This window comes from Denticeps clupeoides, chromosome 18 (genome assembly GCF_900700375.1).
Source record: "Denticeps clupeoides chromosome 18, fDenClu1.1, whole genome shotgun sequence".
Classification (NCBI taxonomy): Eukaryota; Metazoa; Chordata; class Actinopteri; order Clupeiformes; family Denticipitidae; genus Denticeps; species Denticeps clupeoides.
Window position 1 is genome coordinate 36,444 of NC_041724.1, and position 26,337 is coordinate 62,780.

General features: G+C 50.8%; 1 protein-coding gene across 1 annotated transcript; it reads right to left on the reverse strand.

Annotated features, from left to right (window-relative positions):
* Positions 1-7,745: 7,745 nt before the first annotated feature.
* On the reverse strand, positions 7,746-25,875 carry LOC114768232 (ankyrin repeat domain-containing protein 50-like). Its single transcript, XM_028960402.1, has 4 exons — positions 25,738-25,875; positions 23,877-24,544; positions 18,131-18,363; positions 7,746-12,696 (listed from the first exon to the last, which is right to left on the reverse strand). The coding sequence occupies exons 2-4, from the start codon at positions 24,347-24,349 to the stop codon at positions 9,164-9,166; spliced, it is 4,239 nt and encodes a 1,412-aa protein (XP_028816235.1). The 5' UTR covers positions 24,350-24,544; positions 25,738-25,875; the 3' UTR covers positions 7,746-9,163.
* Between the last annotated feature and the right edge of the window lie 462 nt (positions 25,876-26,337).

Here is a 26,337-nt window from a genome sequence, read left to right on the forward strand (position 1 = left end):
GCATGAACAGATTTGATATTAAAATACCCGTAAAGCAGCGTTAATAAGAGCCTCTCGCTAGTCTGCTGATGATGTATATCGCTTGTTGCCCCGGGGAAGGAGGGAATAAAGTTTCAAACATGAACGTAATACGTCTGGAACAGACCGGACACAGGACACGGTGACAGGCACAACCAGGGCGATTTATACAGGCCAACACACACACCGGGACACGGAACCAGAGTCCCCCGCAAAGCCATTTATCACTTGCAGCGTCTCCTGAATGTCACTGCAGCTGGTGTCCCACCGGGCTGAAGATATTAAAGTGTGATGCACAGACGCTTGTTTTGCTGGACCCCGGGCCACGCCCAGACCCCTGCTGATGAAGGAGTACCGCCAGATGATGGCCGCCGTCTGACTGGGAGTAAAGGAAAAGACACCTCCTCACGTCAGGCATTCCAGAACATTCAGCTTTCAAAAATATGCAACATATCTACGTTGCGTCTTGTGCTCTGATGCAATAAAATGGGTGAATTTGCTGCTTCTGGTTGGTTAAAGGATGAACGATCGGAATTTCTGAAGACTGTTCATTCCGCTGAAACGCAACGATGCAAATCTCTTGTCATAAAGAAAGAATTCTGGATTCTGGTCTGCAGCAGATCTACTTCAGGCTGTGAGAGATCATTGTTATCTGGACTTCCTACACAGCGGCGTCTCCATCACGTCCCGACAGCGTCCCTCTGGACAACGTGGATAATGTATGGAAGCATCTAGAGCTCGGAATGTGAGAACGGAATGTCGTCCCTGCTCCTCCCGCCTGTCCCCGTGTTGCCAGTTGCGTCCTCACTTTTCATGAAAGACGAGCTGGGAACCCCGACGCTGGCACCGTGGCGGAGAATAAAAGAGGGCGTGGCGCTGATTTATGGAAGACAGGCAGCTGGTGGCGTCCTGTCACCTTTCACTCTTATTCATATTGGGGCGGCTGGATATGATACCAGCCTGATTAAAGTCAGTAAATTTGTGTTTATCAGTAATAATCGATCGGATTCCGGCCGTTGGGTTAAACTGCATGAAGGAGAGAAGGTGGGTGTAGAATGTTCTGGTGCTTCTTCGTCGGCCCAGCTCTCTGCAGCCCTGCTCAGACGCTCTTTGGGGACCAACGTCACTTTTGTTCTGGTCTTGTGCCTCCATCAGAGTCAGAACCAGAAGTAAAAAGCACATCATGGCTGCTAGATATGTTTTCTGATCATTAAATCCAGAAAAATGCTGGGGAGCTGCTTTAAAGCTCATGAATATTATATCCTGAGCTTGAAGGAGCATTATGTATCTTAGCAGAGCAAGCTGCATTTTCATTTATGACACAGAAGGACATGGAGCTGGAGTCGGTCCAGAACATGCCTTAACAGAAAAATGACCTTTCAAGGTGTCCTGGTCTCCTGGAGACGTTGGACTTTTGTCGAAAGCATTTTTATAGATCCGATAAAACTCTAATATACAAACTCAACGCTACATCAGAATACATAACTGCACTGCAATAACCAGGATGATTCTGACTGACCATCCCGGGTAATCCAGTGGTGACCAGAGGAGGACAGATTCACCTTGCTGAGACCTGGTTCCTCTCCAGGTTCCTCTTCTTTTTCAGGGACTTCTTCCTTGGCGCTGTCTCCTCTGCTCACTAGGGACCTTGAGCTGCTGTCGTAATGTCAGGCGCTTTGTACATAATAAATAGTGACCAATATTGCTTGATTGACTAATTGATTGATAACGGGAGCAGGTAGCAGTGGGGCACGGAACAGAAAACTGATCACTTTTAGAAATACTATACCATGCAACATTCTCTCAACACAAATATTTTATTCTGGAACATGACCGCTGTGGTCCATTTGTGGCAATAACTAGAAATATTGGGACAGAATGTAAAAAATCTATATATTAGGCTTGTCAAAATTAACGTGTAAATCACACACACACACACACACACACACACACACACACACACACACACACACACATTAATGTTCAGAAACTGATTGCTTGTAGGCGGAAGGTACCGTTTGATGTGCAGGGTTATGAATCAAGCCGACACCTTCCCAGGCCACATGCCCCGCCCCCTCGCTAATTACATAGTCTGGACCTCAGATGTCCCCTGTCCACAGCGAGCCTGACATCTTCCAGAAGAGCTCAGCCATTGTGCAGGTCTTTGTGTGCTTGGCTAATGGGGAGCCCTCTGTGCATTTAGAACAGGTTCAATAGGCTTGACCTCCTCCACCATGGAAACCGAAGCAACCGCCCGACACCGACCGCAGGGCTCAGGTCACCGAGCACAAAGCAGAGAGACTCTTCAGCACAGTTGATGCTTGGGGGAAGATGGTGGGGCGCTTGTCCGAACGAAATATAAAAACGACACACACACTCACACACACACACACACACACACAGGCTGACTGAAAAACGTAAAAACACTGCTGTATTCTATTTGATGCTTAACCTGAACAAACAGACACAGAAGAAGGCCAAGACAGCGGTGACATGGCCTGAGGACAGAATCTGGCACCCTGCTGTGGTTCACTCCTCCCAGAGCGAACAAGTCAGGCCTTCCTTTCATCCAGAGAGGAGGGTTGGGGGCTGGGTGCCTGAGAGGCTGTCTGCACCCACAGACATCCATGAAATATGTATACCAGCAAACCTCCAACTGGCGCAAATGGATCAGAAGGACGTTTTTTTTGGTGTTAAAAGAGAAAAGCCCTTATTGGGTCGCACCTCTGAGATCCTTCCACCCCCAATCATCAGACAGCAGCCACACCCTGCAAGCACAGTGTGATCATTTATTCCAAATGTATTTTGAATGTATAGTTCTACAATAATAAATTGTGAATAATTATCCATTCATGGCACAGCACAACTGTGAATATATTTTCCCAGTACTACACTGTAATACTCACTAGCTCACCATCAGAGCTGGAATTAAAGCACCTGATAACCTGCATGTTGGTGTTGGTAGTGGCCGTGGTCACATTAACAAGGAATTAAAGTGCCTGATAACCTGCATGTTGGTGTTGGTAGTGGCCGTGGTCACATTAACAAGGAATTAAAGTGCCTGATAACCTGCATGTTGGTGTTGGTAGTGGCCGTGGTCACATTAACAAGGAATTAAAGTGCCTGATAACCTGCATGTTGGTGTTGGTAGTGGGTGTGGTCACGTTCACTAGGAATTAAAGTGCCTGATAACCTGCATGTTGGTGTTGGTAGTGGCCGTGGTCACATTAACAAGGAATTAAAGTGCCTGATAACCTGCATGTTGGTGTTGGTAGTGGGTGTGGTCACGTTCACTAGGAATTAAAGTGCCTGATAACCTGCATGTTGGTGTTGGTAGTGGCCGTGGTCACATTAACAAGGAATTAAAGTGCCTGATAACCTGCATGTTGGTGTTGGTAGTGGGTGTGGTCACGTTCACTAGGAATTAAAGTGCCTGATAACCTGCATGTTGGTGTTGGTAGTGGGCGTGGTCACGTTAACAAGGAATTAAAGCGCCTGATAACCTGCATGTTGGTGTTGGTAGTGGGCGTGGTCACGTTAACAAGGAATTAAAGCGCCTGATAACCTGCATGTTGGTGTTGGTAGTGGGCGTGGTCACGTTTGTGTATAAGGGGTGTTAGGAGTATGGAAAACAGAAGGAACGGTGTAGAAGGGGGGAGGAGGTTGATGGTGCTCTACACATGGACGTGTCACGTATTGTCAAATCCTCCAGAATGAGGCAGTAGGGGGTGTGAGAGCTGTCAATCATTCTTACAGACTCCACCCCTTTATTCTAATAAAAAAACAACATAAAAGTGCCTCATCTTCTGGGTGTCAGAAATAATTACACATTAACAAAATGGGTCGGGTGGGTAGTTAGCTCCTCCTCGCCTAGTGGATTTATTTCTCTAAAACCTGAAGATGTGAATGATCTGCAGATAAAGTAAGATGTTGGTGGCTTCTGCTGATAAGAAGTGAAGGACCACACACATTTCTTCTAATTGGGATCAGGAATTGAACTGGGGTGACAGTGTGATCGCTGTCCAGTGGTGGAGAAAATCCATCCAGACAACTGGTGAGAGCAGAATCCCCCAATCAATGACCTGCAGCAGGTGGTCTGAAGCCAAGGCGGGAATATAATATTGATCTCCTTCACATTTCATTATGTCCGGAACAACGAGACTAATACTCATTAATACCCAGTGAGCTGCTCAGCAGAGGAACATCTCGCCATGTGAAAGGTCGCGTGACCCACGCTGGTCTCCTCTGGGTAAAAAGCCGTTTTTACGCTGATTAAAACGCGCCTGGCCTCCGTGTTCCTGATCCACTTCTAATAAACACCTGACACACAAACCAAGAGAAGTTGATGTAATATTATCATGTCGAGATTATTGGATTATGATGGTGGCCACATGACAAGGCATCGACAGCGCGGTTATTTCTTTGGTGGCGCAGCAGCTGTCGTGTGAACTGTGAGGTCTGGAGGGCCGAAGGCCCCGATCACGCCAGCGTTGCGCGGGGCGACGGGAGCGCAGCCGGCGAGATTTCGTCCGGTTTCATCATTAATTCCTGCGGCCGCGGGGCTGGAGATGTTTTCTGCTCCTCACCGCTCTCCGTCACGCCGTGTTCCTGGAGGCGTGGGAGCCAAATGGCCCTTTAATAGGCGTGTGGGGGGGTGTTGAGGAGGCGGAGCTTCTTGCTGGTGCTGCAACTCGTGACTCACAGACTTCACCGCCGCTCATCACGCTTTTACGATCACATCCCCCATCGGAGCTGAGAAGCTTCAGACGTGGGACTCGCCTCCTCACCCCCTTCAGTGGTGTGATGGTGGTGGACTTGGTGTTCAGGCCATTCGTGAAAGTGACGTGGTTGTCATTGTGAGACACTGCAGCACAACACACGGTGAAACGTGTCCTCGGTATTTAACTGTCACCCTTTGTGACAGCGGGCACCATGACAGGCGCCCGGGGAGCAGTGTGTGGGGACGGGACCTTCATCAAGGGGACCTCAGTGGCACCTTGGCGGATTGGGATTCGAACCGGCAACCTTCTGATTACGGGTCCGTTTCCTTACCCGCCAGGCCCGTTGATGCTTGTGTCCCTGGTGATGGGGACACTGCCATACCGGGAGAGGCCCAGAACCACCAATCAGATTTCACTTCCTGTTTACATCAGTACAGTACAGGATGTTCATCAGGTTGTTCAGTGGTTCCGTTTCTCCTGGGACTGGAACTCTCACGTCTGATGCGTTTGTATAAATCGTCTGCGGTCGCTGAGCGTGATAACAGCCAGTCGTGTTTCTGGAGCTGAGGGACAAGTGGGGACCGGGACTCAGACTGGATCCAAGCTGAAGAAGACGCCAGCGTCTGAATTCTTGTGATGTAGTTCACGCTGCAACTAGAACTCATTAATGAACCTCTTGGAACTGTAAATGCTGGTCATGTGACGACGACAACCAAATATATCATGACATTAAAAACTGAAGATGTGAATGACGGGTTTTTACCGATCTTTACTTTACTTTACTTTACTTTACTTTATTTTGCAGACGCTTTTATCCAACAGCAATTCTCATTCGATTTCTATAGATTTTGAGTTAACAAAACTAAGAGCCCCGATAAGGCCCAACTTGAGATTGTTAAGTGGTAGACAAAGAAAAAAATAAAATGTATTTTGTGTGAGTGTGTGCATGTGCGTGTGTAAATTCGTCTGAATTACTTTTTGATGCACTTTCTTTACAATAAGGAGGAAACGGACAAATCTGTGTCTGGAATGGACTCTACAGTCTATAAGGTAATAATAAAATATAATAAGATAACCTTGTTTTAATTATGAAATGTGTTGGACTAAAATAAAATGTTTGTTCTACTCGGTACTTGGAGTTGGAGGTTTAATAGAATTGAGTGAAATTAGACTAAAATGTCCTCGGTTCTCGTTAAGTAAACCGAGACTAAAGTATTAATGAGTAAAAGAAGTCGGAAGGTTGAGTTGGGTTTACTGCTCGTACGGGGACGGGCTGAAGAGGACTTGATAACGGGACTTTTCTCGGGACGGAAGGTTGGGCGGAAGACGTATCTCGTACCTGCTGGAAATGGGATTCCAGGTCCGGGTTCGCACTTCCATTTATATGCTAATCGGCTGGATGTTTGCTGGCACGGCTGAATGGTCCCCTTTTAAGGCGCGACCATAAATTCAGGGGGACGTGTCCCCCTCCCGCAGAGGAGAGCCGGGAACCCGGCGTCCTCTAAATTCATTATAAAAGGGACATTCCTGACATAATTTTCTAGTTGGGAAGTTGATGAGTAGAAATGATGAAGAGCAGCAACATGGTGGCCATGGAGGGTCACGCTGTCACGCACTGATTACCCCGACGGGTCACCGCGGCGCAGGGGCAGTTAAACAAGAGGTGGACACGCAGGTCACAAGGTCACCGGGGGAGTCGTTCCGTTTATTTACTGGTTGTTTTCCGCCTTCCCGCTTCCGCTCCGGAATGTTCCGTCTGTCCCCCGTTACGCCCAGGACCGGGAAAAGGGCAGAGTTGTCCTGAACTGAACCCCGCCTCCATTTCCTGGACTCCCTCCTGCTCTGCAGCTCAGTGGAGTTGCAGAATGTACGGGGAAATGAATAAGTCCTCACATCATGACCGGTCCGTCCCGGTCCTTCTCGTACCCTGACTGGAGATGTCTTCAGAGTTTATGCAGATTTCATCTGACAGCCGGTCAGGAAAATCAATCGAATATACATTTACATTCACATACATACATTATATATAATCATCCTTGCTTTTGAACATCTGAGGAGTCTACAGAATGTCTTCGAGGTGTAACGAAGTCCGTTTCTCTGCTTCTACAGTCGGAGAGCTGAGGAATAAACCAGATGTGTGTGACATCAGCGTGGGACGCTCAGCTCATTAGGAGCGTCCACAGAGGAGTCCTCCTGAAGACTCTCCACCTCCCACGTACTCCGTCTCTCCGCTCAAGACCCTTTGGAGGGCAGCGGCATTGTGGGAGAAATGATCCTCGTTTCACATCCTTTTAACCAAACAGTGATCGGTGTTCGTGACGGTCATCTCAACTCAAACTAATATTGATCTAAGCATCAAATATTGATTAATCAGAAGAGTTTATTGCAGAATTTCCTTGTTTTTTCACTCTGTTCTTGTTCTCTGAGCAGCAGGCGTCCCTGACGGAACATTCTGGAACTAGGGTGGTGATACGGCCCCGCATTTCTGTGGCGAGGACTCCTGTCCCCTCTAAAGCTAAGTCACCATGGGGACAGTCACCGCAGGACACTCCAGGCTGTAGTACCACCTCCACCATGCACTTTATTACCTGGAGCTGCCTCACGTTCCTTCTCCGTTCCTCTTCACTCACATCCAAGCACAGTGCAGCTTGTGGTGACCCAGGGTGACCAACATCTCGCACCACATCAAACAAAGCCAGCAGATGGCCTTGGTGAAACGCCACCCATGCACGGACAAAATGAGGGTAACCACGGCAACGGCACCTTTCTGGTGATGTAACAAACACAAAGAATTACTGCGACACGAGAGTCCGAACGGCCGGACTGATCCAATCCACGGGGTCACGGAGGTCAAGGCAGGAACTATGTGGGCAGGCTGAGATGAAACGTGGAGAAGCTGGAGAACGTTTCCTACGTTATGTAGGCATGAAACGCGGAGAAGTTGGAGAACGTTCCTACATACAGTAACCATTATCATGAGGTACAAAAAAAACTACAAAAGGTTCCTGCAGTAAAGCAAATATGTTTATTAAGCATTTTTATATATGTTGGGAAATTCAGCTTAATATAATACAGGAAAAATGATTTCAATGGACATGAACGTTATTTACAATGCAAAACAAGACAGAGATGCCTGGTGGGCGAGGGAAGAAATAAAAGCGAGGCAACATTTTACTGAATACTGTCCAGGATGGATCTTCAAAAGGCTCGACTTTTCATTTCTAGCTTCAAAGAATTCCCAAACTTGTCCCAGCCCTCTTTACGGGGACTTTTCAGCGGTTGACCTTATTTTTTGGAGGAGCTCTTCACTTCGCTAAAAGTGCGAAAAGCCAGAACAAATCTGAGTTTACTGCCAGTAGCCGTCATGAGAAGCAGATGTCAGGAATCCCAACCCTCCTCGACATGCCGAGTCTGAAAGCAGGACCGTGGCGTCTCAGGACACATTTCAACCAGCCTGGATATGACGTGGAAACAGCCTGGCCGAGTTCTGGTGCTATACGGAACGTGAATTCTGACGAATGCACTTGAAATCATTGCATTTAGCACCAAAGTCGAAATGGCGAGGGTTAGTTGTTTAGTATTCGTTTAAATGCATGAAAGGAAAAGAAATGACAAAAAGTCCCACAGGGACAAAATGAAATGATGTGGGTTTATGTTCCTGATGAACTCTAGTCATCACATATCCATAATACTACGATAAAAGTGATAAAAACAATGATACCAGAACAGAGGTCAAAAATAACCGAGCACCGTGATAAAAAGTGGCTTCTTCCGAAATAAATACGGTTGCGTATGTTCGAGTAAACTGCCGCGGTTATTAACATAACAAATACACAACAATGTCTGATCAATACGTTAAAGCAGAGGAACGGTCGAACATTATCTGATAAGATATGATATTAATTCACTGCAGGGCGGGACAACGTATTTAGCCGCACATCGCAGTCGTTACGTAGTTTTTTTTTCGCAGGCAAAAAAATAAAAAATAAAAAAAAACGGCGAGGGAATTTACAACATTTACTCCGAACTGAAAAAGCATAAAATGCGACCAGGACAAATACAAGTTTCCTTTTTAAAAAGTGCATACATGGCATATTAAATATCAATACTTTAAATAAAAAAGATGGTCGTGTGCACGGTGACACGCTGAAGGCCGTAGTAGATGTAGGCACGTGGAAGTATCAGTTCAGGAGAAGCCTTGTGCAGCGATTCACGTTCCTCCTGTCCAACATCAGGAGGGAACGGAGAAACGGGACCAGCGGTTTTATGGATGAAAACAGTTGCTTTGGCACAACCCCTCGGATGAAGTCACCGTTAACGACCGGACGGGCAGAGCACCATCATCTGCATGGAGCTGCGGCCACGCCCGGTCCTCACATCCACAGTAGAACCTTGTGCTTAGTCAGTACCGCGCGACCTACTGCTTATAAAGGGGTTTCCTTTTTGTAGTTGAACCCAGGCTCTGATCCTTCAATCTGCAGTTTGAGGGCTTGTTTAAGGCTTATTTCCGTCTCCCCTATCGGATAATTGTCCAGGACGTCCTGATGGCCTCGGTTTTGCACAGTTCTTGGTACAGACACTCTGCCGAGGAAGACCTGATTGCCCTGTAGGTGATAGTTGGGATTTGTCATGATGCCGTTCCTCTTCTTCTCGGCGCTGCTTTGCTGCTGAATGTAGAACTGGTCTTGTGATTGGCTGGACTCGAGACTGTCCCCACCGACCACGATCTGACAGTGTGGATCTTTCGCTGCCATGTTGGACACGGGCTTGTTGAGTGCAGTCCTTTTGTCAAACTGGGTCATTTCATACTCCAACACTTGACCTTGAGCTGTGATGCTATTCTTGGACATCTTCCTGTCCCCTGACCCCGCCTTGTTAGAGGAGCTGGCCGTTTTGCTTCCCTTGTTGTGCTTCAAGCCTGGTTTCACTTGTCCCCAGTCGAGCTCTGGGGTCGGCGAGCTGGGCTGCTGACCCATGGACTTGGTTATGGACGAGGGGGACACAATGGACTGTCTGCTTCGACTGCGGGGTAGGGAATGCTGCTGGATCTGCTCTGTGAAGGTCAACCCGTGGAAACTGTCTATGGGGACAGTCTGGGCCGTAGCGGTGGATGACGTGGTCCTCAGGGAGGAGTTTTTGGAACTTTTGAGCGAGTTGTTGGATAGAGAGGACTTCTGTCTGTCCACAGTAGAGTCTGGCGATTCAGAAGGGGAACTGAACGCATGGACAGGTCCATTGGGAAGACCGCGTCCACTACACTGTATCTCCCCTGCTCCGGTGCTTCCAGAACTGCTGGATTTAATGGTGAGAGATTGCATCTTGGTAGTGACGGAAAGAGGCGTCTTCTGTTCCATGGTGTGTATCGGTGAAGGGTTACACCCGTTAAGGCTTGAAGCTCCATACTTCTCCAGAAGCTTTGTGATCATGGAGTGACCACCCTTTGCCGCTACCCTCATGGCTGTGCGGCCAAACTGGTCAGCATGGTTAGGATCTGCTCCATGCTCGAGGAGAATCTGGACAACATCAAGGTGTCCCTCCTGGGCTGCAATGCCAAGTGCCGTGGCTCCTTGGTTGCACGTGTGATCAACAAGCGTCCCACTGTCAATCAGGAACTGGACAACCCGGGTGTGTCCCTGCCAGGCTGCCGACTGAAGAGCGGATCGCTTCTCGTTGTCACAAGAGTTCACGTTAGCATTATAGTTGATCAGCAGTCTGACCATTTCTAAATGTCCTTGCCAGCAGGACACGTGGAGCGCCGTTCGGCCCTCGGTGTCACTGGCCTCCACGTTGGCCCCGTTCTCCAGGAAGTACTCGGCCATCGCCAGCTGATTCTCCAGTGCCAGTATGTATAACGTTGGACGCCCGTCAGCATCTTTGTAATCGATATCGGCCCCGTGGCTGAGAAGCAACTCTACAATGTCCCTGTGTCCCTCCAGGGCCGCCACTCGAAGAGAATTTCTCCCATCATACCCTCTCTGATCGATGCAGGACTTGTTTTCAAGAAGGATGTGCACGCAGTCATAGTGTCCCTCCTGAGCGGCAAGTATCAGGGCGATGCGTCCATCGTTGTCCACTTCGGTGCAACGAGCGCCTTGTTCAATCAGAGCGTCACACACCTGCCGGTGTCCCTCAAAGGAAGCCATATGCAAGGGCGTCCAGCCGGCGTCATCCCTGTGATTCTCGTCCAAGCCTCTGTCCAGCAGAGTTCGGACCACTTCCACGTTCCCCTGAGCCGACGCGATGCTCAGCACCGTCCGTCCTTCACTGTCAATGCTGTCCACTGCTGCGCCCCAGAAGAGCAGCGTGTTGACAACCGCCGCATGTCCCATGGACGCGGCTGCAAGCAAGGGGGTCCTTCCATTGTTGTCAGTGTGATCCACATCTGCGCCACCTTCTAACAGCAAGTCCACCACGTCCACGTGTCCTTCATAGGCGGCTACAAGAAGAGGGGTCATGCAGTCCTTGTCACAATGATCCACCTCCGCGCTGCGATCGATGAGGAGACTGACGACCGAGGCGTGGCCCTTACTCGCAGGGACACAGAGAGCTGCAACAGACAGGGCGGTCCTGCCGTCCACGTCCTCATGGTTGACCTCTGCCCCATGGTCCAGGAGATGCTCCACGATCTCCCTGTGGCCCATGTAAGCAGCAGCAATCAGGGCGGTCCTTCCTTCATTGTCTGCTTTGTTGACCTCTGCGCCATGCTGGAGGAGGTTGAGCACGATGTCCTCGTGTCCCCCCCATGCTGCAGCCCTCAGGGCCGTTCGACTGTCCGCGTCTGCGCAGTCCACTTTGGCGCCAGCGTAGAGGAGGGCGGAGACGACCTCTGAGTGACCTCCCCACGCAGCCGACCTCAGGGCGGTCCACCCGTCGTGATCGGTGTGGTTGATGTTTGCCTCGCAGCCTATCAGGCAGTTGACCACTTTGGTGTGTCCTTGTCTTGCAGCCAGGGTAAGAGGTGTCTGTCCATGGTTGTCCTCCAGCTCCATATCTGCTCTCCTGGAGATCAGCAGGTTGACCACCTCCAGGTTCCCGCTGTACGCGGCGTTGGATAACAGCGTCCGACCGCTGGCGTCGGTCTGGTTGACCGAAGCACCGTTGTCCAGCAAGGTGCGAATGGAGTCCTCTCTCTCCAGAGCCTGCTGCACGATAGAAGATGCATGGTCGTCCTCGTTGTTCACGTGGGCTCCGGCCTTGACCAGGAGCTGCAGAACCTCCTGCTCTTTGGGAATGGAGGTTGATAAGGAGTCTTTAGCAGGGGTTCCGTTCCAGACCATCCACAGGGCCAGGTTAAAGGGTTCTATCTGCAGGTTGGAGTTGATCAGGTGAAACGCGAACTCCTGCACCTCCAGCGGCTTCAGCTGTTTGGCCCTGCAGGTGTAGCTCATCGCCATCATTCTGTGGCCTTCAGCAGCATTGCAAAGGTACTTCTGTGTGCAGTGCTTAACATCCAAAAGCCATTCTGCGAAGCTGTAATGAAAGAGTATTTTGGTGTTGCCAAGTCCATCCACAAGAAGCTTTGACAGGATGTCCAACTTTTTCTGAAAGTCCTCCATGGTCAGGGTCATATTTTTAGTCCACACAGCATGGAAAAGCTCCTTGACAGTGAGGGGTCTGCAAGCCGCAAGGATGACGTTCAGGATAGGCTGGACCTTGGTGAACTGCTTCCTTACAAACAGCCTTTGGCAGAGCCACAGGTAGAGACCATTGAGGGTTCCAGGAATGTCCCGAATCTCCCGGAGCATGATGAAGTTCTCCACCACGCCGTCCAGGACCCGCTCCAGGTAGAGGAAACAGCCGCTGCTCTTGATGTGCAGCTGGTTGAGCATCTCGGCCGTCTCCTTGGTGAGATGCTGCCGAAGAGCCTCCTCCTGGTCCAGCCTGTGAAGGATGTACTGCTGGACGTCCTTCACGATGTACGCCTTGCGTAGGTCGTCTAGGCTGATTTTTCGGAATCCTGACAAAACATAAAGAAAAGACAATGAGCTTGGAGTGGAAGTGATGGGGTACTGACGGCGTCCCAGCCTGTTAAAAACCACAAAACGCCATCTTGGAATCCGGGAGGGACGGCACGATGCCGTCTACTGTCTGTGGTTCATTTATATCGCGACGTGGACTTTATGCCATATCGCACGGCCCTACGTTTAATCACCCAGACAAGTGATTAAACACGGAGCAGCGGCGGCCTCGTGGTTAAAGAAGGATGTGTTCATAGTTGGGGTTCCTGGTGAACCAGAACTGACCACTTCATCCATGGTAACATGGAAGTAGAAGCCTGGTGGTAGTAACCAGGTGGGTAACACACTCGCCTACGAAACCAGAAGACCCAGGTTCAAATCCCACTTACTACCCTTGTGTCCCTAACCCTGAGTGTCTCCAGGGGGAGACCGTCCCTGTAACTACTGACTGTAAGTCGCTCTGGATAAGGGTGTCTGCCAAATGCCTTAAATGGAAGCGTCCCGGTAATCAGAAGGTTGCCGGTTCGAATCCCAAACCGCCAAGGTGCCACTGAGGTCCCCTTGATGAAGGTCCCGTCCCCACACACTGCTCCCCGGGCGCCTGTCATGGTGCCCACTGCTCACCAAGGGTGACGGGTTAAAAGCACCATGTGCTGTGCTGCAGTGTCTCACAATGACAATCACGTCACTTTATCTTTCACTTAAAAAGAGTCTAAAAAGCGGGGCGGACGTGAGATCTGGTCACCCCACATTAAACTTACTTATCAACTGCAATTCAACATATGCATTAAACACTAAATATTACACAATCACTTAAATTCTGAATTATTGTGCTGCAGTGAAAGGATGCGGGTTGCCGACGCCCGACTAGCTGCGGCCTCGTCACGTTTCACCAACTTGGAGACGTCCCCTTAACAGCAGAACCAGAGCGTCTAATCTGAAGCGGTTCCTCTGCAGACCCGGGTCCTCAAGTCCCCAGGGTGGGGGACGCTCCTCAGCTGCACGATTTATTTATTGTTCCCAGGGTCTCAAGGCTGCCGGAACGCTGGCATGTTTCTCTGTCCTCGGTGGGAAACATGTGCTCCGCATTCCTGGTTTATCGAATCCGTCTCTCTGCCACCCGAGATAAACTTCGTCTAGCGAGAGGATGAAAACGGCCAAAATGCCAGAAGTAAAGGGAGATGTTATCTTAAACGACGGTGGTTGAGCGCCAGCCACGTCCCCCCGTCTCAGCGCCGACACTTCACTGGACTGGGACGCGTCCAACTGAGACAGGAAGCCAGCTGACGGAGGAAGAAGGGGGATTTTGGGACAGAGGACCTATAAATCTCTGCAGTTTGCCTCGTGCTCCTTGTTAAAATTCAGGAAATAAAACCACAAATTTACATCCTATCTAATTACGACATACACGCCAATAAAACGAGACTCTTCGTCCCAAGCCAACGATGAGCTTCATTCAATTCCAGAGGGATCGGACCTGCTCTTCACTTCACGAAACATCTCCCAGCCTTTACACAACCTCTGACCCCGTTCCACGCCACTATTAACCGACATTTCTACCGCTGTGGGCCGTAACCTGTGTCTAGAACATGAGAAGCTCTGCAGCAGCCCACCACCTTCAGGTCATTTATTCAGATATCACCAAAAGCAAGAGAGAAGAAAAGAAACCCAAGCTCCTCTTCTACCTTCCCTCCCACAAACCCCCAACCGTCCTCCCCCTCTCCAGCAGCTGCAGGAGGACGTGGGAGAGGAGCCTGCAGACCGCCAGGAGATCACATGATGTGATGAGTGACGGGGTTCCTCAGGGCGGGGCTGCTGGTTAACCATTACAAAAAAATAAATAACCACAGTCTTTTTAATACAAAGACGCATCGTGTTCAGACCCGTCCAGCGTTCAATGCGCTCCCCAGGTAGAAGAACTTTACTGAATGGACTCCATTCTCCTCGCTTCCCTTCCCGAAGCACGCCAAGTTCAACCGAACAGGAAATATGTCAGAATTCCACAGGAAAATCCACAAAGTTCCCTCCACAGACCCACCAGATCACCATCATCCGTTCTGAAGGGCTGCTGGTGGATCAACACGCTCGACCTCTGGACCAGAAGATAAGACCACCTGTAAATTCTGTAAATGTGAATGTACCTTCTCCTGACTCCATTTCTATTCTATTTTACTAGAACTACACCGATCTGGGTTCTACAGCCATGGAACGTTCCAGCAGCGTTCCGATGCGAACCGTGGACAGTTCCTGCGCCACCACCAGAAGCTCAGGCCTGAGCAGCACTTCAAGCTAAAAATAACAGCGTTCCTGGCTAGAAATGGCCGCTGGTGGCGGGGTGTTGTATATCAAATGGGACGGGAGTCATTTAACCTGCACCTGGGGTGGGATGAGTGCAGACATATTAGACCCGTAATTTACCCGTCGTCAGGTTGCGGCAGGTAAATCATGCGGCGAAACTCGACACGGGGAACCCGCACCTCACCTTCACACCAGAGCAGCCTGTCGCCTGCAGATGGAGAGGCCAGGGAGACCTGATAGTATTTGGTTAAATCAATAGAGAAGCCCGTTATTCTCTTTTAGGGCCTGGACTCAGACGCACGGTCCTTCTCGACCGGTTCCTGCCAGATAAGCAGAGCGTAAAATCAATAACAAGACGCCGCGTGTTCATAAAACCACCATCTAATATAATGCAGATCTTTACCATGGAGACCAGCAGTCCATCATCTCCTCCATCAAACACTGAGATGACGACTCAAAGCAGCAACAAAAAGCTCCCACCCATTTAAAAGGGGCGGGACCCGGAGATGCTCCACCTCCCTCTAGGGAGAAGGGGAAGGGACCCGGAGATGCTCCACCTCCCTCTGGGGGGAAGGGGGCGGGACCCAGAGATGCCCACCCTCACTCCCTGGAGAAGGGGGCGGAACCCGGAGATAATATAATCTACCACCCTCTGGGGGGAAGGGGGCGGGACCCAGAGATGCCCACCCTCACTCCCTGGAGAAGGGGGCGGAACCCGGAGATAATATAATCTACCACCCTCTGGGGAGAAGGGGGCGGGACCCGGAGATGCTCCACCTCCCTCTGGGGAGAAGGGGGCGGGACCCGGAGATGCTCCACCTCCCTCTGGGGAGAATGGGGCGGGACCCGGAGATGCTCCACCTCCCTCTGGGGGGAAGGGGGCGGGACCCGGAGATGCTCCACCTCCCTCACGTGAGAAGGAGGCGGGACCCGGAGATGACCTGCAGGTTGACTGGTATTAGGACGATTGGAATTCAGATTTTATATTTGTGACAGGAACACCATGCGGGAGAAAATGAAATCTGTTGGTTTTAAGTGTGGCGTGTCGATGGTCGGGAGGTGAATTCCCATCCTGCAAGACTGCTGGGCACAACTCCAGTTAACCCAGTTCTACATGCAGATGGTTCCCATTATTGTTCTCAGGCGCAGAACACTCGCTGATGTCCAAAAGACTTGCAGAAGGTTTAACTGTTTGTTGGCGAAAGAATAAAAAATCTTGTTTCCTAATGAACGTATTTGTTAAGACTTCATAATGCATTATCAGGAAATGATAAATATAAATGTATTATAATGGAACCTAAAGCTGTTTACATATTTACATTAAATATTAGAAGCACTTTATGACCAGATTAAAATATAAAGAGAACTTTGAGTAAGATGTGAAGTGACATTATGAAACGCATTATGATGGGGTGTGCGCTGCATATGATGCATTACAAATGTGTATTCATTACATATGAATAATAGATTATAGTATTGCACCACGGAGAAGAAATTCATATGAAGTGTTCCCTTTAGGTTTACGGTCAGTCTATACGTGTACGGAAACAAGTAAAAGCTCTTTGAAGTATAATGTTAGCACTTTTAACGTATCTTGTGTGTATTAATATACTGTATACACAGCTGTTTCGAAACAAAACCAACAAAATGAAGCTCCCCAGGCCACATTCCTGCTCCGGTTCCTCGTCCCGTTTAGCCAGAGGAACATTAACCCAGATTCCCCCCGGCTGACACGCAGAAAAACGCTGCCTAAGCGTTTCCACGTTGCCAAGCCGCCGGAGATCCTGCAGAAACCGTGCAGGAAGCCTGACGTAGGGATTCCACGCGTCCACCGGGAACGTGGCTGAAGATCTGCTGGTGCTCCTCCGGCTTTCTACCCAGCTTACCGTCTTATTTACCAAGGCTCGTTCCTGCAAGGTCTCTGAGGGTCTCCGACTTCCCAGAGCACATTCTGCAGACAGAAATAGACCAGAGGAAAAACAGTCCGAAGACCAGCCTGGCATTCCAAATTTATCCCGCTGATGAAATTCAAACGATGGAGACGACCAGCTGATATGCCATCAAGGACCTTCTCCAAGCCGGTGGAGGTCTGGTGGTACATACCAAGAATCCATAACAGATCTAGAAGGCACAGACGACAGGATAACTCCATCATAGCCAGAAGAAGCAAAACGATGGAGGCCTGGACTTCCTGACTCCAGTAGAAGAGCTTTCTGCAGCTCGGGAGGGCAATAAACAACATGGAGGTTTACTGTTGGTCAAGTCCTGGCCTACTGTCCCGGTTTCTGACCTACTTTTGAATCATACACACTCTCCCCGTGTGTGTGTGTGTGTGTGTGTTTGTTTGTTCGAAAAGCTTGAGTCAGAAAACCGAGCTGGAATGTAGAAGGCAAATTGCGGCTGAGTGTCTGAAGTCACTTCTACTCCTGGTGTGATTCAGCGCGAGTGACATTTCACACCCGGCACGTCCAGGGGCGGTTCTGACACGACCGGGAATAAGATGGAGACCGTAACACTGGAGGTTCTGATCTTACAGCAGGTCTGAAGAAGGCAGGACGAGGAACGTCACACGATAAATGCTGGTTTCCACACGGCTCGTCCAAAAGACCTTCACTGGCAGAAGAAAACTGCATCAAGCGTTTTATAGTACGATTCAGAATATGTGAAGGTGTCCAGTGAGCTTTAAAAAAAACACACACACACACACACACACACACACACACACACACACACAGACGTACAGCCAGTAGAGCAGACGTTAGGCGTGAATCACCCTGACGTGTCTGCATCCAATCAAATCAGCGCGTGGGTGGGAACTCGGTGGAGCTCCGCCCCCACACGCACGGACGCTTCGTGCTCGGAGGATTAAAGGGGAGATTCATGGTTTTATGGAGGTTAAAGGTCAATGCTGGCCCCAGACACACATGCCCAGATCAGTGTCAGAACGTGGCAGCTCCTGTTTAGAAGAACCTCGCTCTCCTGAGTACCTCCGTTTATAATCGGAAGCCTGGATGAAATGTTCTGGCCACAGTCAGCAACAACGATCCAAAAATACGGCGGCTGGGCCTTCACCGACCATCAAACCTGGTCTATGAAATGATCACCACACAGACATTTTGGCTGAGCTGGACGAACCTGTGAACAGTTTGGTGATGGCCTTGTTCTGTCGCCGAGCGGAGCAGATGAGGAGCAGCCAGGGGGGCAGGAAGTCATGCTGGCTGGCCAGGAGCTCGGCGATGGTCCTGGGACTCCCGGCGGAGGACCTCTGCTCCCCCTCGCCGGGCTGGCAGCCCTCGTCCACGGAGTCCACCAGGAGGAAGAGGGCCTGCGGGGGAGGCTTCGCGCTCAGCAGCGGCAGCAGAACACACCTGCAAGGAGAAGATCATTTCACGTCACGTTCCTTCACCACCACAACAACTGATGACAGACAGGACCCTCCACATGACTTCACGCAGGGAACATCTGAACCCACAAGCCCCAGGCCAGCCATCCTCCCCCAATTTCTGGTGCAGCGCTGTGAGAAGCTGAAGGACACCGTCCAGCATCAGGCCTGGGACGTGAGCAGGATGTCATGGTGGATCCAAAGTCGTAAATTCCCACAGACACCAGGACAGCCTTCAGTCGCGTGTTCCCTCACTGATCCCCGAATTAGACGTGGTTTCCAGGAGACCGTTTTAGACCCTTCAGCACCATCACTCAAACACGAACCTCGCCTCAGACCTGCCAGCTCACGACGCTTCACTTTGTCATTTGGTGGAACCGCAGGCGGCCACATCTCTACTCGAGTAACCAGCGAGCTAAAAATCCCAACTTCAGAAGGCGGACGGATCTCCAGGCTGGATTCTGCTTCGGTGGAGCAGCCGCGGTTATAGAACAAGCAGAGTGGTGAAAACGCAGGACTCCGCCCTCTACACGCCCCCTTCTACCGTACATGGTAAATGCAAATCATTTTTCTCAAAAGGAAATAAATGGCCGGTAGTGGCCTACTCACCTACGAACCAGAAGACCCAGGTTCGAACCCCACTTACTGCCATCCCTGAGCATGACACTTAACCCTTAGTGTCTCCAGGGGGGGGACTGTCCCTGTAACTACTGGTTGTAAGGCGCTCTGGATAAGGGCGTCTGGTAAATGCTGTAAATGTAAATGTTACACGAGTGCGATTGCGGTATTTATTGTTTCACACCGTGTCCGAACGTTCATGATAATCACGGCCACAACTTACATTTCAGCAGCTGCGGTGCACAGATTAAAAGTGCAAGTTAAGATTAAATTTTTATGATATAATAGTGAATATATAAGTAAAACATAAGTACAGTTCATGCCAGAAGTCTGGACACCTTCTCATTCAACGTGTTTTCTTTATCTTCATGACCATTTACGTTGGTAGATTCTCACTGAAGGCATCAAAACTATGAATGAACACATGTGGAGTTCTGTACTTAACAAAAAAAGGTGAAATAGCTGAAAACATGTTTTATATTCTAGTTTCTTTGCTCTGATTCCTGCTTTGCACACTCTTGGCATTCTCTCGATGAGCTTCAAGAGGTCGTCACCTGAAATGCTTCTCCAACAGTCTTGAAGGAGTTCCCAGAGGTGTTTAGCACTTGTTGGTCCAGCTCACCCCAAACCATCTGGATTGGGTTCAGGTCCGGTGACTGTGGAGGTCAGGTCTCCACTTTATGTTAAGTACGTAACTCCACATGTGTTCATAGTTTTGATGCCTTCAGTGAGAATCTACCAACGTAAATGGTCATGAAGATAAAGAACTCACGTTGAATGAGAAGGTGTCCACACTTTTTGCCTGTACTGTATGTGACTGAAAAAGTGCAATTTACTGTACGGTGTTTTACTCCCCTCTTCACCGCAGGCGCATCTCCCCTGAAAAATGTGGGCACACATGGGTCAGAGTTCGTGTAAATATGTTTGTTTCTATCAATCTATCGATTTTCTCTTGATGTGTAGAACCTTCATCAGACCAACCTGCAGCCGTCCAATGCGTGGACATTCACCGGTCTCACGATTCCGTCCGATTACGAATACAAATCCACCAGTTACTGATGCATCTAATCAATCTTCCTGCATTACTTCACATCACATTTTCAGTGAGAATCCTGACTAGCAGTGAAACGGCAATCGAACACCGTAAAACCACGTACGCCGTCCAGAGAGACCGAACTCCTCACCGCCGGCACGACTTGCAACTAGAAAAGCACCGAGAGGCGTCCTCGTGATGTACTCCGTTTCAGCAGCGCTTGGACATGATTTCCTGCAGGATGACCGGACTCCAGCAGCGCATGTTGCTCGCAGCACATGGTCCAAACGGTCAAACCGGACAGATGGCGCCGCAGCCCACACACGTCCCTCCTGGACATCCCTTCCAGTCAAACCCAACAGACGTCTCCAGGCGACCGGGACAGTGTTGGCACTGGACTGTTATTTGATCTTGATCGTCTCAGTGATCAGCTTTGGGCGATAAAACAGTGAAACGAGCGTCCTCTGTGTGTATTTACGTTACGTTTAAATGGAGACGCTGCTGAGCAGCTGACGTACGATGACCACCACCTGACAGATGTTTCATCAGATCAAAAACCCAGAACATTCCTCAAATCCGGCTGGACAACTCCCAGGTCTTAAAAAGGGGACGTCCGGCCGCGTACGATACGGTCACGCGAGGACGTCCGGCCGCGTACGATACGGTCACAGGAGGACGTCCGGCCGCGTACGATACGGTCACAGGAGGACGTCCGGCCACGTACGATACGTTCAGACGAGGACGTCCGGACGCGTACGATAAGGTCACGCGAGGACGTCCGGCCGCGTACGATACGGTCACGCGAGGACGTCCGGCCGCGTACGATACGGTCACATGAGGGCGTCCGGACGCGTACGATACGGTCACACGAGGGCGTCCGGCCACGTACGATACGTTCAGACGAGGACGTCCGGCCACGTACGATACGTTCAGACGAGGACGTCCCGCCGCGTACGATACGGTCACACGAGGACGTCCGGGTCGCGTACGATATGTCACACGAGGACGTCCCGCCGCGTACGATACGGTCACACGAGGACGTCCGGACGTGTACGATACGGTCACACGAGGACGTCCGGACGTGTACGATACGGTCACACGAGGGCGTCCGGACGCGTACGATATGGTCACACGAGGGCGTCCGGACGCGTACGATACGTCACGCGAGGACGTCCGGCCACGTACGATACGTTCAGACGAGGACGTCCCGCCGCGTACGATGCGGTCACACGAGGACGTCCGGTCGCGTACGATACGGTCACACGAGGACGTCCGGATACGTTCCAGTCTGGCAATATCTGAAAAAATAGCGATATGCGGAAGTATGCCCCGTCCTAACTTCCATCCACACGACGAGGAATAAATGTGAGAAGGCGGGGCAGAGGGAGCCACGCCCGGGGCCGCACCCTCTGTCGTGCCACCGAGAAGTTAGTGAAGATGTCAGGCTGGACGGGCGGGGCCGGGCGCGGTGCCCACGTCTGGCTGATTCATGGGGCAATTTCCCATCATGCATCGGCAGAGCGAGGCTGTGGCAGCCGGTCAGCGTGGTGGAGATGCAGGTGGGGCCGAGCGATCAATCTTCTCCAATACCGAGAAAACGTCTCCGTCCCGGCTGTAATACCTGACCGTAGTGGAGCAGCTGACTAGTCAACACCATAAACTGAGGACGGGTAGAACCAGTGCCTGGGGACATCAGGGGACAAACACTGAAATTACTGATGGCGATGAAAGGCAGAAGACTTTAGCAGAAGAAATATTCTCTTTTACTCTTTAGAAATTTGGAACGAAGAGGTTTCTGTAACATGGCCACAAGCGAGCGCTGGTAGGAGGAGGAGACGACCTTCTACACCCTGAATGTAAATATGTTTCAGAAGGACCAGGACTCGAGTCTGGAGTTAATCAGGACGTCCTCCCTGGACCTCCGGGCACCGCCATGGTTCTGTTCTGCTGAGTCACCTCTGCAGCCGCTGCCGGTCTTGCTCAGTCTCTCTCTCCTCCAGTCTTTCTCAGTGTCTCTCTCTCCTCCAGTCTTTCCCAGTGTCTCTCTCTCCTCCAGTCTTTCTCAGTGTCTCTCTCTCCTCCAGTCTTTCCCAGTGTCTCTCTCTCCTCCAGTCTTTCTCAGTGTCTCTCTCTCCTCCAGTCTTTCCCAGTGTCTCTCTCTCCTCCAGTCTTTCTCAGTGTCTCTCTCTCTCTCTCCTCCAGTCTTTCTCAGTGTCTCTCTCTCTCTCCTCCAGTCTTTCTCAGTGTCTCTCACTCTCTTTCTCCTCCAGTCTTTCTCAGTGTCTCTCTCCTCCAGTCTTTCTCAGGGTCTCTCTCCCAATGTCCCCTCTCTCTCTCTCCTCCAGTCTTTCTCAGTGTCTCTCTCTCCTCCAGTCTTTCCCAGTGTCTCTCTCTCCTCCAGTCTTTCCCAGTGTCTCTCTCTCCTCCAGTCTTTCCCAGTGTCTCTCTCTCCTCCAGTCTTTCCCAGTGTCTCTCTCTCCTCCAGTCTTTCCCAGTGTCTCTCTCTCCTCCAGTCTTTCCCAGTGTCTCTCTCTCCTCCAGTCTTTCTCAGTGTCTCTCTCTCTTGACGTTGTTATGGTATTTGCAGCCTGATCTGCAGAGTCTTCCTCAGGCTGCCGCCTTCATCCTGGCTCTGTGCTCCCCTCACTCCACCCCGTTCAGGTGAGACAGGGACGCAGGTTTTGTCCCAGGTTTTTACGTCCTTGCTGTACTGAGCAGATGAAAGAGACACGGAGGGAAATTTCATGCCAGTTGACAGAAAATTGCTAAATTCTTTCATTCGTCTGAGCTGTTTTTAAACGGAGAGGTGGCTGCTGGGACATTCTCCAGATGCCAGACACATTCCTCCTGCAGGCCTCCGATGGGGGTGACGTCAACCAGGCTCCTCCCACCGCCGTCTTATATCCAACACTTACAAAGCAGGGAAAAACGCAGATACCACAAATACCGTAGCCCTGCCCCCTCAGCGAAGTCACATGACCTGGATAATCGAGGTGAAGGGACTCGCCAGGGGACATCGTATTACGGTCTTTTACACCCGCAGAGATCACAGGACGAGGGGACCCCATCAGCAGATGACAGCATGACGTAAAGGGCAGAGGTGGTGACCCCGCCCCGGTGGCGGCGGGCCGAAGTGACATGACCGCGAGCGCAGAGCGAGGGCAGACCGATTAACACCCGAACGGTGACGGCCTAAAACAAACATGCCCCGGGGTCACGGGACCGTCCTAAACGGGGGACAGCGGCCCGACCCACCAACGTACAAAAATCTATTAGCGTCGTACCAACAGCGTCCAATCCAGACAACTCGAACAAACGTTCGTTTAAATAACGTTTTAACAACCGTTTCATACTTCATACAGACGCGGCTGAAACATCGAACACGATCTCAAACCGATTTCTGCCGAGTCGCTGGCGCAACGTGCGGAATACGACGGGCGAATACGATGGAAATGGAGTCGTGAAGACGACCCGCTGAACCGGTTTGGGAAAACCATCTCTCTCTCTCTCTCTTGCGCTCGCTCGCTCTCTGAACCTTCGTTTAACTCGTTATTCCTGTACGGGCACGAGAACCGTCTTCCGAAGCCTCTTCACCTTCCTTTTTACAGTCACGTGAGTGTCAATGGGAGACCCTGCAGCACAGCACACGGTGACACGGTGAAACGTGTCCTCTGTATTTAACCGTCACCCTTGACAGGCGCCCGGGGACCAGTGTGGGGACGGGACCTTCACCGAGGGGACCTCAGTGGGAATCGGAACCTTCTGAAATCTTACAAACGTTCCCTGACCGGGAATGGAACCCCGAATCCTAACCACCAGACCACCAGGACCCGGTTGGGACCACCTACCTCTTGAAAGCCTCGGCGGGGTTCCGCTCGCACTCGCCCGGCTGCAGGGCGCCCTGCGCCGCCGGCTCCAGCACCTTCTCCTCGTACCCGGGCACCAGGCCGCCGCGCCGGATCTGCGCCACCAGGCCCCGCACGAAGGCCCCGGCGCAGAGCGTGTCGGCGTCGTCGGCGCGGCAGAAGTGGAAGGCCAGGCCCTGAGGGTGGAGGCCGCGGTGGACGCCCTGTGGGGAGCTGGGCCACAGCAGCTCGGCGCAGAGCGCCGTCTTGCCGCTGCCCGGCCCGCCCACCAGCAGCACGCCCCACGACCCCGCCTTGCCGGCCCCGCCCGCGGGCGCGCCGCTCGGCCCGCCAGTCTTTTCCTGGAGACAGTGGTGGATCTTGTGGAAGACCCAGTCCCGGCAGTAGAAGCGCTTGCCTTGCAGCAGGCTGGTGTGGGCCATGGTGACGTCGCTGGAGCTCGGGATGGTCCTCATAGGGGTCTGGTGGACCTCCGCATGTTCACGCCCCGACGTGGCCAACCGGGGCCCCACATGGGGCGTCTTCAGTCACTGGAGCTCCAACCTCGGACCACCGGCAACATTCCACCCAGCAGACAGCGGCTCAGAGCCCCAGTAGATCCCCCAAAAGCCCCGGCGCGTCCATCACGCAGCGCCCAGAACCTGCACTTCCTGTAGAGAGAGAGACACGCTCAACTACCAGGAACAAGCGCAGAATAAAAATACATACAAACACACACACATACACTCACACTCACACACAAACATAGACACACACACACACTCACACCAGACAGACGCACACACACACTCACATAAGACAGACACACACACTCACACACACTCACATAAGACAGACACACACACACACACTCACATAAGACAGACACACACACACACACATAAACAGACACTGACACACACACATATGAAAAGACACTGACAAACACATACTCACACACAAACATAAGACACACACACACATATATAAACCGACACTGACACACACATACACTCACATAAGACAGACACACACACAAACATAAGACAGACACACACACAAACATAAGACAGACACACACACACATATAAAAAGACACTGACACACACACAAACATAAACAGACACACATACATACACTCACATAAGACAGACACACACAAACAGACACTGACACACACACACAAACAGACACAGACAAACACATACACTCACATAAGACAGACAGACACACACACACACATACACTCACATAAGACAGACACACACACATACAAAAAGACACTGACAAACACCTACACTCACATAAGACAGACAGACACACACACACATACACTCACATAAGACAGACACACACACACACACATACACTCACATAAGACAGACACACACACATATAAAAAGACACTGACACACACACACTCACACACAAGACAGACACACACACACACATATATAAAAAGACACTGACACACACATAAGACAGACACAAAAAGACAGACACACACATAAACTGACACACACACAAACATAAACACACACATAAAACAGACACACACACACACACACACACAGCTCCAAACGACCGCGGAGTTGGACACCGACCCCGCTTCACCTGTAAAACACGCCGCCGCTCGGACATTCAGAGGAAAACAGAATAAAAACGGACCGGCGGAGGACGGGGAGGACGGGGGACACGGCGCATGACGCGGCGACGACGGCGACAGCAGGACAGTGTTTATAAGTTGGAGTGAAAACGCGGCGCGTCGGGACCTTTTTTCTCCCCCCCACCAAAACCAATCTGTTCCAGGATCAAATGTCTCCACGGAACAGGCGGCTCGTCGCGGCTCGTCGCGGCTCCTCACCTCGCTCGGATCCCGGAGCGGCCGCCGGTTCGCGGCAAAAACCGCGCAGTTAAAATAATAAAAACAACAATAATAATAATAATAATAATAATAATCCAACACGAGTCTTCCTGCGTCTCCGCTCCGACCATCCCTGCCTTCGCCTTCCTTTCTTTCAGCTGCGGCTCCTCCTGCCGCCCGACGCCGAGCCGCTGACTCCGCCCACAAACTCTTCTAGCCCCTCCTCCCCTCCGCCGCGGGGCATTGTGGGAGTTGTTGTCTTCTGACTATGGACTCATTTAACATGACAACGCTCAATTTTAACACATTCACACCGGAACACAAAGATATCTCTTAATAATATTTATTTTGTAATATTAGAATACTTGATTATAGGACTCCTGAACCCATTATTATTTCATTTGTAAATTTGGCCTAAAGGCTGCTTTCTAACGCTTATTGTTGATATTACACATATTATTGATATCTCATATTTCAGGTTCTGCAATTGTAGACTATATGTAGCTGCGTGGACAGTGGTGGCCTAGCGGGTATGGAAGCAGCCACGTAATCAGAAGGTTGCTGGTTCGAATCCCAAACTGCCTAGGTGCCACTGAGGTC

What these genes read in the sequence shown, in the direction of transcription:
- LOC114768232 (XM_028960402.1), bottom strand. Translation starts at nt 24,349, where the DNA reads ATGAGGACCATCCCGAGCTCCAGCGACGTCACCATGGCCCACACCAGC. An exon ending in CCCGCCGAGGCTTTCAAGAG is followed by an intron (nt 18,364 to 23,876) that starts GTAGGTGGTCCC and finishes TTCTCCTTGCAG; the next exon opens with GTGTGTTCTGCTGCCGCTGC. An exon ending in CATCACCAAACTGTTCACAG is followed by an intron (nt 12,697 to 18,130) that starts GTTCGTCCAGCT and finishes ATGTTTTGTCAG; the next exon opens with GATTCCGAAAAATCAGCCTA.